Source organism: Monopterus albus, unplaced genomic scaffold (genome assembly GCF_001952655.1).
Source record: "Monopterus albus unplaced genomic scaffold, M_albus_1.0 scaffold184.1, whole genome shotgun sequence".
NCBI lineage: Eukaryota > Metazoa > Chordata > Actinopteri > Synbranchiformes > Synbranchidae > Monopterus > Monopterus albus.
In genome coordinates, this window is record NW_018128064.1 from 170,262 (window position 1) to 185,995 (window position 15,734).

The 15,734-nt window shown below is 39.9% G+C and overlaps 1 protein-coding gene across 3 annotated transcripts; it reads right to left on the reverse strand.

Annotated features, from left to right (window-relative positions):
* Positions 1-1,625: 1,625 nt before the first annotated feature.
* On the reverse strand, positions 1,626-15,437 carry LOC109969871 (putative gamma-glutamyltransferase YwrD). Of its 3 annotated transcripts, none has more exons than XM_020617062.1 (12): positions 15,268-15,437; positions 13,865-14,018; positions 13,630-13,783; positions 12,831-13,037; positions 9,126-9,278; positions 8,957-9,044; positions 7,016-7,073; positions 5,657-5,813; positions 4,468-4,650; positions 4,049-4,133; positions 3,391-3,486; positions 1,626-2,213 (listed from the first exon to the last, which is right to left on the reverse strand). In XM_020617062.1, the coding sequence occupies exons 1-12, from the start codon at positions 15,365-15,367 to the stop codon at positions 2,068-2,070; spliced, it is 1,581 nt and encodes a 526-aa protein (XP_020472718.1). In that variant the 5' UTR covers positions 15,368-15,437; the 3' UTR covers positions 1,626-2,067. The 3 variants fall into 3 exon arrangements, with proteins under 3 accessions (XP_020472718.1, XP_020472717.1, XP_020472719.1); XM_020617061.1 differs by having other exon boundaries at positions 7,016-7,187; XM_020617063.1 differs by lacking the exon at positions 4,468-4,650 and having other exon boundaries at positions 7,016-7,187.
* Positions 15,438-15,734: the final 297 nt, after the last annotated feature.

Genomic DNA, 15,734 nt, shown 5'->3' on the forward strand with positions numbered 1-15,734 from the left:
CAAGGAGGACCACAAAACTGGGGAAATGATTTTGTACAACCAGGCCAGAATCACACTGACTAGAGAGATCAGGGTAGCTAAAAGGAGCTACACTGAAAAATTGAAAAACTAGTTTTCAGATGATGCCCCTGCTTCACTGTGGAGAGGCCTGCAGAACATCACTGGCTACAGGAAACCATCCCGCCATGCTGTGGAGACCCATCACCTGGCAGATGACCTTAATGTGTTTTACTACAGGTTTGAGAAGCAGCACTTCACACCACTCACCCATTTCAGAAACACCACCAGAAGCTGCCCATCCCCCCATGAAAAGGATGTACGTGGTCTCTTTGAGAAACAAAAGGTCTAGAAGGCACTAGGCTCAGACAGTGTGACTCCCTCCTGTCTGAAGGTCTGTGCTGTCCACCTAACTCCTATTTTAAGGGCAGGGACACACCAAGCCAACATGAAAGAGCTCGCAGTCATGTAGGCCAACTGTTGTCATGTTACATATCCTTTGTCTGGGCCATTTGGATCAAAAAAAGTGGCATTTGAACACACCACACAGACTATAGCCAACTAGCACGCATGTTCTGAGCCTGCATGAGAAAAGCCGCTACCAGCAGGTGGTGTTATCTGTCTTTGCCATTCAGAAAGGGAAAGAACAGCTAGACAGCAGAAATACAGACTGTAAACAAAGCAGCTCTCATTCAACACAGCTGCTGTTTGTAACTGCTTCTGATCGAGAATATGTCTAAGAAGTTGCAAAAGACACTGTTGTTTCCTGCCCTCGGTCTTTTGGTTGTGGAAGAAACTTAACCGCTGATCAGAATTGTCTCTCTCGATGACAAGGCCGACCACTGATTCAACATGCAAAATTGGCCAAAAAGCTGCCAACAGGGTATGACTATTGCTAGTGGAGTGGCGGACACCCCAAAAACAAGGGCAACAGACACTCACCGACAGCTGACTTTTGGCTTTATGTGTCACGGGCCTCAGACAGATACTCAGCTAATCATTTGAGCTGTGTGAAGTCTCCTCCTGCTTCAAACGGTCCACCATCATCTCAGTTTCCAAGAAACCATCCATCAGGGGACTGAATGACTACAAACCTGTCGCCCTGACATTTGTGGACATGAATACCTTTGAAAGATTTCTGAGCCTGGGCCCTACATTGCACCCTAGAATGAACTGGTAGTCTTCAGATTTCCACCATTCAAACAATCCTTTGTTGCAATCTATCTATTTTTCTCTTTCGTCCACGTCCAGGGAGATTAGCTACAGCGCCATGGGCTGTAAACTTCTTGGTGATGTTGTGCACAGTGGACACAGGAACAGCAAGATCGCTGGAGACTTTGGAGACTGTCCATGCTTTTCCACTATTGTGGTTGTCAAATCCTCAGACAATTCTTTGATCTCCTTTCTTGCTCACTGTGGTACATGTGACACAAGGGTTAAGTCAGCTTTAACTGGTTGATTTCTATATTGCCAGCACCTGTTGACTGATTCAGGTGAGTTTCATTACAAATTAAAGGATCATCACGTGGTTGAAATACAACTATTTCTGATTATTATGAAAAGGTGTCAATAATTCTGTCCAGTCCATTTATAGAGTTCTGTGTGGAATGGATCAGATTTGGCTTTTTTGTGTTGTTCCAATGCAAGCAAAAGAAATAAACATGAGAACACCAAGGAATTTCTGATTGGAAGATTTATCTGGGAGAAGTGGTGCGTTATCTGACAGAAATCCAAGGAATTTTTGGCCATGACTGTATAAAAAGATATTTCACCACTTCTAAAAGCAACAGATCAGCAGCAAGCAAATAAACAGACTGAAACAGATAGTTATGTCAATCAAAAGATAAAGTTGCATAATGGTAAGTTTGCTTTGAAATCTTGCACAAAGATTTGTTTTCTTATTTGTTCTAGATATGACAAACTAAATAGCACACTAGCTTACATATGTAGTGTGAAATCAAAAAGGAACACAAGCTGCAGTTAATACTGACATTTTTTCTGCACCACATTTCACATGTAGGAATCTACCATCAGAAAGCTTTGTGATCGACAGAGATGAAGGGAGGGTGTCTAGTATCCCTGAGCACACCCATCAGCTCTGGGGTCTGATCCCGCCCACAGCACCCTGGTTGAATGTTCAACTTGACTTGCAGATGGGTCCCACCAATCCCCTACAGTGATGATCTGTCCCCGCCCAAACTGAGACCTCTGGTGGCCTGTGTGTTTGAATTAAAGCTGATATGAGAAATTCAGTGTGCCCTTTAAACTGTGCCATCTCTTATGTGGCAGTGTGCACAGTAATCTCACTAACATGCTAAGATCATGAGATGATGCCCTCAGTACTCCAACACAGATGTCAAGTTTTACTTTTATATGATTCACACAGTTCAGCATCTGGTTCCTTAAATTAGTTTTTTTTTTTATGATTATCAAAACATAAAACAATTAGTGTTAAAAATTACATCCCATGCAGACTTAGCATTTATATAAATCCAGCTTCACAAAACTTCACTGGTGCAGTTTACTATAAAATCCTGTATAGCAAATGTATTGAAGAAAATAAGAACAAATTCATTTTAATTTTCATCTTCCCATAGTTGAGACCTATAAATATTATTAATAAAATGTTCAGCAAGAATAGCAGAAATTGAGCAATCTAAAATAATTTCCATTTAAATGTGCTGCATGTAGCCCTACAACATTGATACACCATTAAAGTTAATTTTGACATAAAATTAAAGAAGTGGCCAAGAACACTGGCTAAACCTCTTTTGCATATGGCATTGTGTGGCTTGAGTAGTTATCTGGTTTGTTACGCAAAGAGAAATTGCTCTCTGGAAAAAACAAACAACCACACACTGTGCTGGACTGACAGGTTGCAAAGAGGTACATTTTTACAAAAATACCCAACAGCTGATTGCAGGTTCACTCACACAACATGCTCATGCACTTCATAAAAGCCAAATGGTATTGAAGAGGAACAAATAGAAGCATCCTGCTTGCAGTAGGAAGCACCAGGGTTTATGGGAACTGCAGTCTAATTCCACCGATTTGTTTTGGCCAATGTCTCACTAGTTCAAAGCCATTACTATAAAACAATTAATGTAACACATTAACTTTTGAGTAGGCTACATGTAACACCTGCCTATTATAAAATACTGTGGGTGATATGTACTAAACCTTTTGCAAATCACCGTCAGATGTGCAAAATATTGTGGCGCTGCAATTTTTCAATTTAGCAGCATATTTGCCAACACTGATGATGTAAATGAGCACAGCCACAATTGTGTTAATTTGAATATAACCCGCAATCATCTTGCTGTGAGGCGACGGTGTTATCCACCGTGCCGCTGTGCCGCCGCCATTAAAACAGTAATTGTGTAAATTAAGCACCTGTGACTGGCCCGTTGACTTTGTGGCCCCGTTGTCGTAGCTCGTCAGCTACCTCCTGACCGACCCCCTCTTCCAGATTAACCAACCACTCATCACCTACACAGACACACAAACCAATCAGAATATGACTTTGATTTTAACTTGTTAACAGTACATTTAAAAAGACCATTAGTGAAAGCCAAAACGTGTGTATTATGGCCATAAAAGGCTTAGCTGTGTAGCTGCATACATCTTTATTTGTTAGGGCGGTGTTCAGATTATATCATATGTTTGCTTGGCTGTGACATAATATCGTATTGTATAACTTTTTATATCAGGGGAGAGTTAATGGCGTTTTATCATGTTTTAAAGCACTCTTTTACATAGAAAGCAAATTTCATTTATTGAGATTAAAACATTCTGATTATTCTGAAATGTTGTGGCTGTTTAATATATTCATAATAGCACTGATACAAAGCTAAACTGTTTCATATTTCATATCATATATACTGTACAGTGTATTATATTGAAATGAATGTCTGCATGACTTATGTAACAGGAAGTATACCAGTACTTTGACTAAACACACATTTACACATTTATAACACCGTCATTTATCAGAACCTGATGTTCTGCTATAGGCAGCTGTGGGTGTGTGTTGGGATGATACTGTACATACTTCTTTGGTCATAGTGTACGTAGACTCTTGGTGCATCCAGAGCTTGTTGAGGATTCATCCCAAACTCCAACATGTTCAACAAGACCTAAACACAAGAGCAACATCAGTTATTGACTCACATATGAGGCTGAACCAGAACTATTGGGTCACATTCAAGTTAATTTGCAACTATTCTGACAGAAAATCAATGCAAGTACTACTAATGTGAAAAAATAAATGATACAGTAATTAGTATGAAGCATTTCTCCCATTCCTGATTTAGTTTTATAATAAAATAACCAGTAAAAAGATCAGTTCTATTTACATTGAACAAATCTAACATGGAGGGGTACAATAGACTAAGAAATGAACAATGTTTGGGGCATTTTATCTGATCCTTTATCATACTCCACATCAGTCTGTTCTTGATTACTGCATACTTGAACGTGTCCTTGTGGTTGCATAAAAGCCCCCATCACCCCAAGTGCAGCCAAGAGTTGTGGTTTTTGTGATTCGGGTGCAGAGTCGGTGAGGAGTGCAGGTATTATGGTGTGATACGGCCGCTTCCCCCCAGCAACACAGTTAACATGGTTACGACGCAGAGAAAAATTGGCACCGCGGTTCTGTGGGGGGGAAAAAGAATTATACATTGTAGTAATACATACCATGATTCAGCCTTTTCATTTAGTCAAATGCTTTTTTGTTTTAATGTCTTTCTTGAGAAACTATCTGGAAATTCTACTTCACTGGATAAGCTCTATGAAAGTAATGTGAACATACTATATGTCTTCGTAGACTTGGTTTATCATTGCCAAAAATATTTCCATAAACACTCACAAAACACAAACACCATTCAGTCCTATTCTTGTAAGGTACAGCAACATAAACATGGGAAATATATGCATAATAAAATATGAAAATTGATGTCAGGCAGTTTCCACTCCAGTTGGCATGAAATATTTCCACACTTATGCTGCTCATGTCGGAAACAACGTCTGTACTGTACTTCGGCATCACACTGAACTTTGAACTTCTGGAGTCCATCAGTTCACCTGTGAATATAATTAGCCTATTTAATTTATAGTAACAGACCCTTTTTAAATATACACATCATGTTGAGACAAGCAGAGAAAAACAGTTGAAGTTGCTAATGTGTGATTTTGACACATTATCTGATTTATGTCTACAATATCGACCATGACAATTTTTTACTTGAAAGATGCTTTTAAAATTAACAATTACTAGTGTTTTAGGGCCCACGACCCCGTTTGGGACTGATCGGCATAGAAGATGAATGAATGAATAGTGTTTTTGGTGATTTACTGTCATAATCACTGTATTATAGCTTTATTTCTAATTTTTTTTTGAATAATAAAACTACAGTAAAACACTGAAATGTTCTACAACAATATTTTGAGTGATTATCACTATAGATTTGAATATTTTTAAAGGGATCTGTGTTCTTTTTGTGTATTTGGGTTCCAGGCAGCTATACTTGGAGAAAAAAAGGAAATGTATATGTAGAGTAATGTAGCTAAACAAATAATAATACATGCAATACATGGTAATTGGTAGAAATACACCACAGTGAATGGCACACAAACTTATACTCTTTCTGATCCCTCTGACCTGTAGTGAGAATCCACAACCTTTAGGGACCAGCCCGCTACCAAAGCCCATGTAGTTGCTGTTGACAAACGAGCAGGCATTCCCCTGGCTGTCAATCACACAGAAATAGACCGTGTCACTTCCTGTCATCAGGCCAGGCTTCACTCCCTCCATGGCCCTACATATAGACACACAAAAGACAAATATTTAAGACAACAGTTATTAATGGTGAAAAAAAAACCCTGAGGCCCTGTGTCACGTTTTTCTCCTAAATGCTTAAAATCCTCCTCGCTTTGTTTAAAATACCATATTGGGTGTTGCAAGAACAACCTTGAAGACTTTACTCGTAAACTAATGCGTGATTTCTCACAGTCCAATACATGTACACAGCAGAGTTGCCATAGCAACAGTGTTACTGATGTTTGTGCAACACAAAACTGGTTTTAAAGAATTGTTGATAGTCTAGAAATGAGGCACAAAACTTAATACAGACTTTTTCTCAGTGGTGACTGACTTATATTTTAAGAGTTTAACAGTTGTTAAATATTCATCAATAGGAAAATAAAGGTCCTATTACATGAACAAGGCCCCACAAAAGTCACCTGTAGGAAGCACAGCCTCTTACAGTATACAGTGAACATACAGTACAGTGTAGAACTGCTACTGTTTATAATCTATACAACTGTGTGTCAAATTGAGCCTGTCCACTCAGTCCCGTCAGTCCAAAAACACTCTTCAGCTTGCAGCATCATGTCAATATTAAACCATATCCCACTATAGATTCTAAAAAAGCTGCATGTAAAATTTTATAAGTAACCAGGTTATTGCAGTGTAAGTAAACACAATCTGTAATATTCTGCTTTCGCTTGATTTCTCTATTACCTGGCTTATTATAAATATCATGACTGTGAAGACACGTTTATACGACAACAATTTTCCAACTGTTTGTGCTAATGAGACATTGCATTCTGATATACAGTCAGTTTAATTCGATCATCAATGGTGAGCTACGTGTGTGTTGCCTAATGCAGTAATGTAGTAATGCAGTTAAATTAAAATTATTAACACAGCAGCAGGATTATTTTGAACCACATAAAATGTCTGTTTTTCTGTGCACATCAGTAGATCATTATGATGTTCTATATTTTTATAGTCTATTTGCCTATTTGTCTTGTGACTGATAAAAGTCCTGAAGTTCAAAGTCCACAGTACTGGTCAGTAAATACACATTACTGCAGAAATGTCCACACAGACACATGCAGTAAACGAGGGAGGAGTTAATTAATGGTTGACGTTAAGGATGAGGGGGAAGTAAAAGTCTACTGCGCTATCAAAAGTCAACAGAGCACATGGTACACACTGGCACACAGAAACGCATACCTGTCCATGCTGATGCGTTGTGCTCGCTGGTGGCTGTAGCTCTTGTCCAGTAAGGTTTCTAGAGGGAGGGTCACATGGTGTGGATCGCTCAGGTAACAGAAAGCATCAGTTTGTGCCAGACGCACAGCCTCCACCAAAACATGGATGTAGTCGGCGCTGTTATAGCCTAAAGCTACACACACATGCATTAGAATTTTCGGTGCTGTGATAAATTAGTGCAAATCAAATTACACCATCCATTCAAACATGTACAGGATGTATACGTACATACAGTGCCTTACAATACATAAACAGAAAAAAACAAATCAACATACAGGTATAGATGATAATAAATCAATGACATGAAAACTGTATAATGATTTCGCTTCATTTAATGGACATGATGTAATGTAGTTTGTGAAAAGATTTTTAGAGACATTCCCTCGTCTGATCTGAATGTCTGATATTTGACTTTGTTCTTGTGGCAAACTACAAGAATCATTGTGTGGAGTTTTGCTACAATTCTTGTGTTGTCTATCAGAGGTCTTCCCAGAGATCAGTTCTCAAATAGCTAGACCACTCTTGTTGATGAAATGTCGATGTGTGTTGCTCTTTTTTTTTCTTTGCCTACTCATTCTGGTGACCTGCTATTTATCCCATATTGATTGTTAATGACCCTTGTTGCGGCCTTAAATGTGTATTAAATCACTTCACGTCCCATTGAAGGAGAAGTCATTTGAAGGGCCCCAGTCACAATAGTGTTCACAATAGCAGAAATAAATGTTCATTGACTTAAAACTGTAGTTCTGCTAGAACCCCAGCATTACAACCAATACCTGGAAATGGAATAAATAATGCAACTCAGGTTTCTCCTCTTTCAAACCTAAGAAAGCTGAGCTTGGGGAACTTTTTCCCCTCTACATTTATTGATGTAAGATAATTTGTGGACCAATCAATGCTTTCATTTACCATGGTTGATGTATCAACAGTGTGGTATGTTGTGTGCAGAGTTAATTTTACATCCAAGAGCTCAGGCAGCTCCATACGGTCTTTATCAACAGGGAGTGTTTGGCTTTCGCCATGACCAGTTTGAGATGACAGTCTGATCAGAGGTGGAGCCAGTGCTGACACGCATGATTCACATCTGAGTCATGTCGTCTATATCCACAGAGTGAGTCAGATGTCACAGGGGGCACTGGGATGCACTTTGTTTAGTGTCCTCTTGAGTCAGAATTCTAGGGTTTCCCTAGTTTGTCTTTGAGCAAGAAAGCTGCTTTGAATTGAATCATTATGCAAAGGTCAACTGTACTGACAAATCGATCAGTGATGTGGGACATCAACAGGCTGCACCTGCTGTGGAGACAGCAGGTTGGGGTTTGTTGGGGGGTAGGCAGAGTGATGAGGGTTCCAGTTCTGTCTTCTAGTATCATCCATCCATTCCTCCATTTTCTATACCGCTTAGTCCCAAACGGGGTCATGAGGGGCTGAAGCCAATCCCAGCCGGCTGTGGGCGAGAGGCGGGGTACACCCTGGACAGGTCGCCAGTTTCTAGTATCATGGTTTTTCTTATTTATTTTTTTTTATTGTATCATAGTTTTTGGTCTCAGTTCAAAATTGTTACACACCTGGTAGAGTTTTCTTTTCATATGCTCAGGGTTTGGAATGTCATTTGTAGTGCTCAAAACAGAGAACAAGTACACTTGTTGTTCCAGAAACAGTGCTTGCTTTACTCACTGCAGACACACTGCTGTTGAGTTTTTAATGTTTTAAACAGCACAAACAGTGATTCATGAACTTCCACTGTGTTGGGGTGAAGACAAATCTTTCAACCTCAGTACATAACACTAGCACTATCTGGACTGTTTTGGGAGGCCTACTAACACACTCACTTCTTGAAGTGAAATCTGGTTCACCTACTTTCCCAGATTCAGTGGTGAGGTGCTTCAGAGTGCCAGCAGTTACCTTTGAGAGAGAAGTGTTCCAGGATGTTGAGCAGCAGCAGAGCAGCCAGTCCCTGACTGTTAGGCGGAGGCTCCCACAGACGCACACCCTGAACACACATCAGAGTCATTTCCTCTTGCTGACTCTGATTAAAATACATACACAGTGAGCATATGTGGCCTGACTTTACCTTGTACTCTGTGCTTATGGGGGCAATGATCTCACTGTCATGGCTGCAGAGGTCATCCAGGGTCATTGCTCCTCCATTTTGATTGATGACATCAATGATGGCCTGGGCCACTCTGCCCTGGTAGAAAGCTGGTTTGCCATGCTCACCTAGCTCCTGTTGATACATCAGTCAATCAAATGTTCAGTGAACCAACCTAATTAATAGTTTGCCTCTTTGGATCCTGCCTGTCCATCCAGTTTTAAATCCACAGCAAAAGCACTCAAATATTTTTTTAAAATATTATAGTTAGCATGATGTCATTCCCCACGAGTCCAGAGTTTTAAAGTTATGCAGGTGACATGTTCACTACAGTGCATATTTAACAGCCCAGTCAATGTTATCAAATGTACAGGAGGGTGTATAAGACTATGATTTTTCACCACAAGGAAGGGCACACCGTCATCGCTGAGGAATGACCATTATTCTGTCATGGAAGCCATTCATCAGTGAGGCTGAGGTCACGCTATTGTTTCTGCCATCTCAGGAACGCGAGTGTGTGCACGTTTGTGTGTGTACAGGAAGTTGTCACGGGTGTACCCTGAAATTTTCCTGCATTATTGCATTACTAAAGACTGAGTGTTATGATGTAGTAATATAGAAAAGCATCAGTCAGTGCTCAATGTGACATACAAGCAGACAAACACACACTGAGCCACAGTTCTTACTGACAGGAAACTACAGAATGAACACACTTTTATAAATATAACATGGTCCATGCACAACACATATAGTCATAGTTGCCCATATGGGACGGGAAAGTAGAGCACTGGGGTGCCAATTAACATAGAGTCATAGTACCACGACACTACACCTACGTAAATTATGTTTCAAATTATTTTCTAAAGCACATTTGTACAGAAGTGTCTTCTATTCGTTTTATACTATCGGTCTTTTTAAGTTCGAAAATTCAGGTTGAGGTAAATATAGTTTCAATTCTATTAGGTCATTTGTAAACCCAGCTGCATGATGTTGCTTGGAAATTATCAGAAATCTAACACAAGAAGGTGATAGTTCTGTTTGCAGTTATGTGAGCATTCTCAATTAGGATGTGATAAATCATATACAAGCTTCAATTTTCTCAAGGGAACTTTTTTCCTGTTTCATACTGCATAAAGGGATACTCCACCCAAAATGTATATTTTATGTAACAAACACTCGCCCCATGTGGCTTAAAAGATGGCTGATTGTGATTGTGGTCAGTTTGAATTCATGTAGGATTCTAGTGCCAAAAGGTGGTGGAAAACATTTTGGAAAACCTTTTTTTTTTTTAGTAGTTTAAAATATTTTAGGCATCAGGGCTTTTCAGCCAGCATGTGCCTGAGTTTACCCAAGGTCTTCACATATACAGTGCCTTGCAAAATGATTCATACTGTACCCCTTGAATTTTTTCACATTTTGTCACATTACAAACACAAGCTTAAATGTATTTTATTGGGATTTTATGTGATAGACCAACACAAAGTATTGCATAATTGTGAAGTAGAAGGAAAATGATACGTGGTGTTCAAGATTTTTTACAAGTAAAAATCTGAAAAGTGTGGCGTATTCAGCCCCCTTGAGTCAATACTTTGTGGAAGCACCTTTCGCTGCAATTACAGCTGCAAGTCTTTTGGGGTATGTCTCTGCCAGCTTTGCACATCTTGAGACTGCAATTTTTGCCCATTCTTCTTTGCAAAGCAGCTCCAGTTCAGTCAGATTAGATGGAGAGCATCCGTGAACAGCAATTGTCAAGTCTTGCCACAGATTCTCAATAGGATTTAGGTCTGGACTTTGACTGGGCCATTCTAACACATGAATATGCTTTGATCTAAACCATTCCATTGTAGCTCTGGCTGGATGTTTAGGGTCGTTGTCCTGCTGGAAGGTGAACCTCCGCCCCAGTCCCGAATCTTTTGCAGCTTCTAACAGGTTTTCTTCCAAGATTGCCCTGTATTTAGCTCCATCCATGTTTCCATCAACTCTGACCAGCTTCCCTGTCCCTGCTGAAGAAAAGCATCCCCACAGCATGATGCTGCCACCACCATGTTTCACGGTGGGGATGGTGTGTTCAGGTTGATGTGCAGTGTTAGGTTTCCGCCACACATAGCGTTTTGCATGCAGACCAAAAAGTTCAATTTTGGCCTCATCTGACCAGAGCACATTCTTCCACATGTTTGCTGTGTCCCCTACATGGCTTGTGGCAAAGTGCAAACGGGACTTCTTATTGCTTTCTTTCAACAATGGCTTTCTTCTTGCCACTCTTCCATAAAAGCCATATTTGTGGAGTACACGACTAATAGTTGTCCTGTGGACAGATTGTCCCACCTGAGCTGTGGATCTCTGCAGCTCCTCCAGAGTTACCATGGGCCTCTTAGTTGCTTCTCTGATTAATGCTCTCCTTGTCTGGGCTGTCAGTTTAGGTGGACGGCCATGTCTTGGTAGGTTTGCAGTTGTGCCATACGCTTTCCATTTTTGGATGATGGATTGAACAGTGCTCCGTGAGATGTTCAAAGCTTGGGATATGTTTTTATAACCTAGTCCTACTTTAAACTTCTCCACAACTTTATCCCTGATCTGTCTGGTGTGTTCCTTAGTCTTCATGATGCTGTTTGTTCCCTAATGTTCTCTAACAAACCTCTGAGGCCATCACAGAATAGCTGTATTTATACTGAGATTGAATTACACACAGGTGGAATCTATGTACTAATTAGGTGACTTCTGAAGGCAGTTGGTTGCACTAGATTTTATTTAGGGATATGAGAGTAAAGGGGGCTGAATACATATGCACGCCACACTTTTCAGATTTATCATGATTCTGTCCCATCAGCTTCCGTTCTCGTGCTTTTATTTTGACATCACTTCCTGTTTGTTTCACCTTAGTTTCTGACTTTTTACTTTAATCTGCACTCATTGTTTTCACCTGTTTTCACCCCAATATAAGCAGCTTTCCCCCCCCACCGGAAATCTGCCAGATTGTTCTCTCACCTATGTCAGACTTTCCAGCGTTTTTCTTTGTGCCTGTATTTCCTGTTTTGACCCCACACTGTTTTTTGACCATTGTGTTCTTCCTTGCCCTCCTGCTTCGGACTGCTTTCTGTGTATGGATTATCGTACTTCCCTCTCTGACCTCTTGTTTGTGGATTCCTCGTCTGTGTAAGTTTACTGGCTCTGACCCTGGACTGTGTTTTCGAGCTGAGTGTGTGTTTTGTGTTCAGTATAGTTTTGTTGTCCGTGCTCTGATTAAAGAGACAGTTTTTCACTTATCCTCGTCTTGCTCTATAATTGAGTTCACCTTTGCTATTATCAGCAGCTTCATGCACCGTTCCTGACAAGATTTTTATTTGTAAAAAAATCTTGAACACCACGTATCATTTTCCTTCTACTTCACAATTATGCGATACTTTGTGTTGGTCTATCACATAAAATCCCAGTAAAATACATTTAAGTTTGTGGTTGTAATGTGACAAAATGTGGTAAAATTCAAGGGGTATGAATACTTCTGAAAGGCACTGCAGACGGTTAAGTCAACTTTAGAAAAGCAAGCAACCTCTGGGAGAATATGGAATGAACGCGAGGTTTCCTCTGGGGTTCTACATGGTTCTGTTTGTTTCTTGTCTAAATAACATGATTTTAGAAAAAAAATCCCAAGTACTTCTCATTTCTCCATATTATGGTCCAAGGATTTACCTTCAGGCTCTGTGCCAGGGGAGGGTTTCTGAATACTTGTCCATGTTGGGGTGCATCATTGTCAATGAGCAGATCTCCACCTAGTTCTTTCCCTGCATCTCTCAGAGCGGCCACCCCTTTTGCCCAGTGGTGAGCCGTTACCTCAGCAACAGGAAACCCCACCTCTGCAAGTTCCACCGCCCTGCTCAGCACCTCCTGCAAGGACAGCTAGGGAAAAAGGCAGAGGAAGCACATGCTAATTACCTCACAGGAAACCTCACTGAGCAGGAACTGAGAGTCATTGTTTTGACAAGAAATATGTGGACACTAAAAAAATCCATTCAATTAATTGTTGGCAATTTGTGCAAGTGAGAGGACACTTCAGGAGATATTTTGGGATAAAGTGTTGTTGCTGTATTTACTTTTCTGGTGTGTTCTGCTTTGGAATGAATATAGTTTGCTATTGTTGACAAAAAATTAAATATTCAACAGTCTCCCCTTGGAAAGAAAATGGCCACTGGCTCAAAATGAATTTCACTTCATATTTTTAAGAGCCTGTGGAAACCCTACCATAGATGGCTATATTACTGATGTTTGACCAACACCAGGCTTAATGATTTAATGTTTATACCTCCTTGATTCACCTTAAACACCTCTGTTTATAACACACACCAGAGTCAGGAGTCCAAGTCCCTTCGAAGTGTGTTTGTGTGTTGGTGTTGTGTGTCAAAGTGTTTACAGTTAGGTTGTTTATGTCAAGTAAATGATTATATTGGACACAGTTCTATACAAAAAGACACACAAGCACACAAAGTCAAACCTTGTGACTACCAAACAGCTGTATAGTATCACACCAGCATGCAGGAGCCCCTGGTACTGTAACATTCAATACATCAAAAGGTAAAGGAGGGGCTTCAGCAGTGTAACCAAGGCCCTCTAGGAAGTCCAGGGTTAGAGCTCTGGGCGAACGACCACTGAGGACACAGAGAGAGAGAGGCTCAGATAATCATTCTGTTTTAACAAAATAACAACAGCAAAGGGAGAAGTGTCTCCACCTGCCATTAATTCCCCTGATCTCTCCAGTGTTTCCATTGTAGAACAAGCAGAAGGCATCCCCACCAGCACCGGTGCTACACGGCTCTGTTACCGCCAGTGCTGCTGCTACAGCAACTGCAGCATCTGCTGCATTACCACCAAGCTTCAGGACATCTTGGACACAAACATATATCCATCAGTGATTGACTCACAATGGCCTGAAGGGTATGTTTATGCCAAATGTGGAGTCAGTATTATAAATATAAATGCTTTTATTTACCTTCAAGAGAGCCACTACTTTTCATCACCCAAAATATAACAATCATTTTTTCTTACTTTCTTACTTACATCTTACTTGCTGCAAGTAGTATTGCTATATGCAAACAGATTTGGCTTTACTTACAGTTTTTGAGATATTGACCTGAAATTTCTGCCTCCACTTCAAATGTTTCACATCCCATGTTTAGTTTGTGAGCTGCACAAACTAAATAACCATTAACCTCTATTTGTATCTCAAATCTCAGACATCTCTTGCATAGTATATTAACTGGCGATGTAGTGGAGACTTTTTAAATAAAACCGCACTTTTAACTGCATTACATAAGTATAAAATATTACAGCATACTGTATTGTAAGTGGTTTCCAGTAATGAGTGATTTGTAATATTAGGTAATGCTGAAACGATCAGACAACTCATCGGCTGTGAAACCTTTATGAAGGTAATTTCAATAAGTTTCTATGCCATATAGAACCATAAATTTACAAAAACAAAAAACATTGTAGGTAGCCTATTACAAAAAGGAAGTATATAAATGTTAAATTATTTAATTTGTTTATATAGCACTTTACAACACCCAAGGGTGCTCAAAGTGCTTCACAACAAAACATACAAAAGCAGAACAAGTCAAGACACATAAAATAACAAAGAGTTAGACAAGTTAAAATTACACAAATTTAAAACCAAGGTCTGTAAGCAACTATAAAACTCCTATACAATAAAAATGTCTCAAAGTACAAACAGAATAAGATTACAGAATATAAAATTAGAAAGCCTGGCACCTGTATAGCGCCACTATAAATTAAGTGCCAAACGCCAGTCTGAATAAGTGTGCTTTTAATTTAGGTTTAAAGACCGTTAACTCAGTTATAGATCGAAGCTCAGGAGGCAGGGTATTCCAGAGCTTGGGGGCATATACGGAAAAAGAATGATCACCCACTTTTTGTACCTTGCCCGCGGGACAACCAGAGACGAATGCTCAGATAATTTGCTCAAATAATAGAAAATAAATAATACAAAAGATCATAATAAAAAATAAATGATGAAAAACAGTCTTCAATTTCCTTTATCGATTAAAGATTTGTACAGTGTGTGTTTACCATATGGTGGCTACCTAATAACTCCACCTCGACTGTTTACCCTTACCCAGTCCTATAGCTGAAGCTAGCGGCTGACTGGACGCCACACAGCCGTGTAAACAGACCACGGGAGACCGACGAGAACCAAAAGTCAACTCGGTATCCATGTTGCTTTTATTACCAGTGGCCTTTGGCTACAACGACGTTATAGAGGGGGACAGTGTTGAACTATTTTGTACTTACAACTTTTCATCGACTTATCGGTTATCGATTGCGCTGACTCAACGGCAGAGCAGAAAGGTGGATTTTAGATTAAATCGATGGGAATGAAAGATGGTTAACATTTTAATAACTAAAGCAAAGTTCTGAAGCAAAGATAAGATAAGACATTATTAATCCCACAATGGGGAAATCCTCACACAATAGAAACATGTAAGAACGATTTTCACGGTTTTAATGGCATACACTTTGAATAATCGGGAGTTCCAAGTTCATTTTTACCTCGGAAACAGCTGGAGCTTTCAGTCATATAAA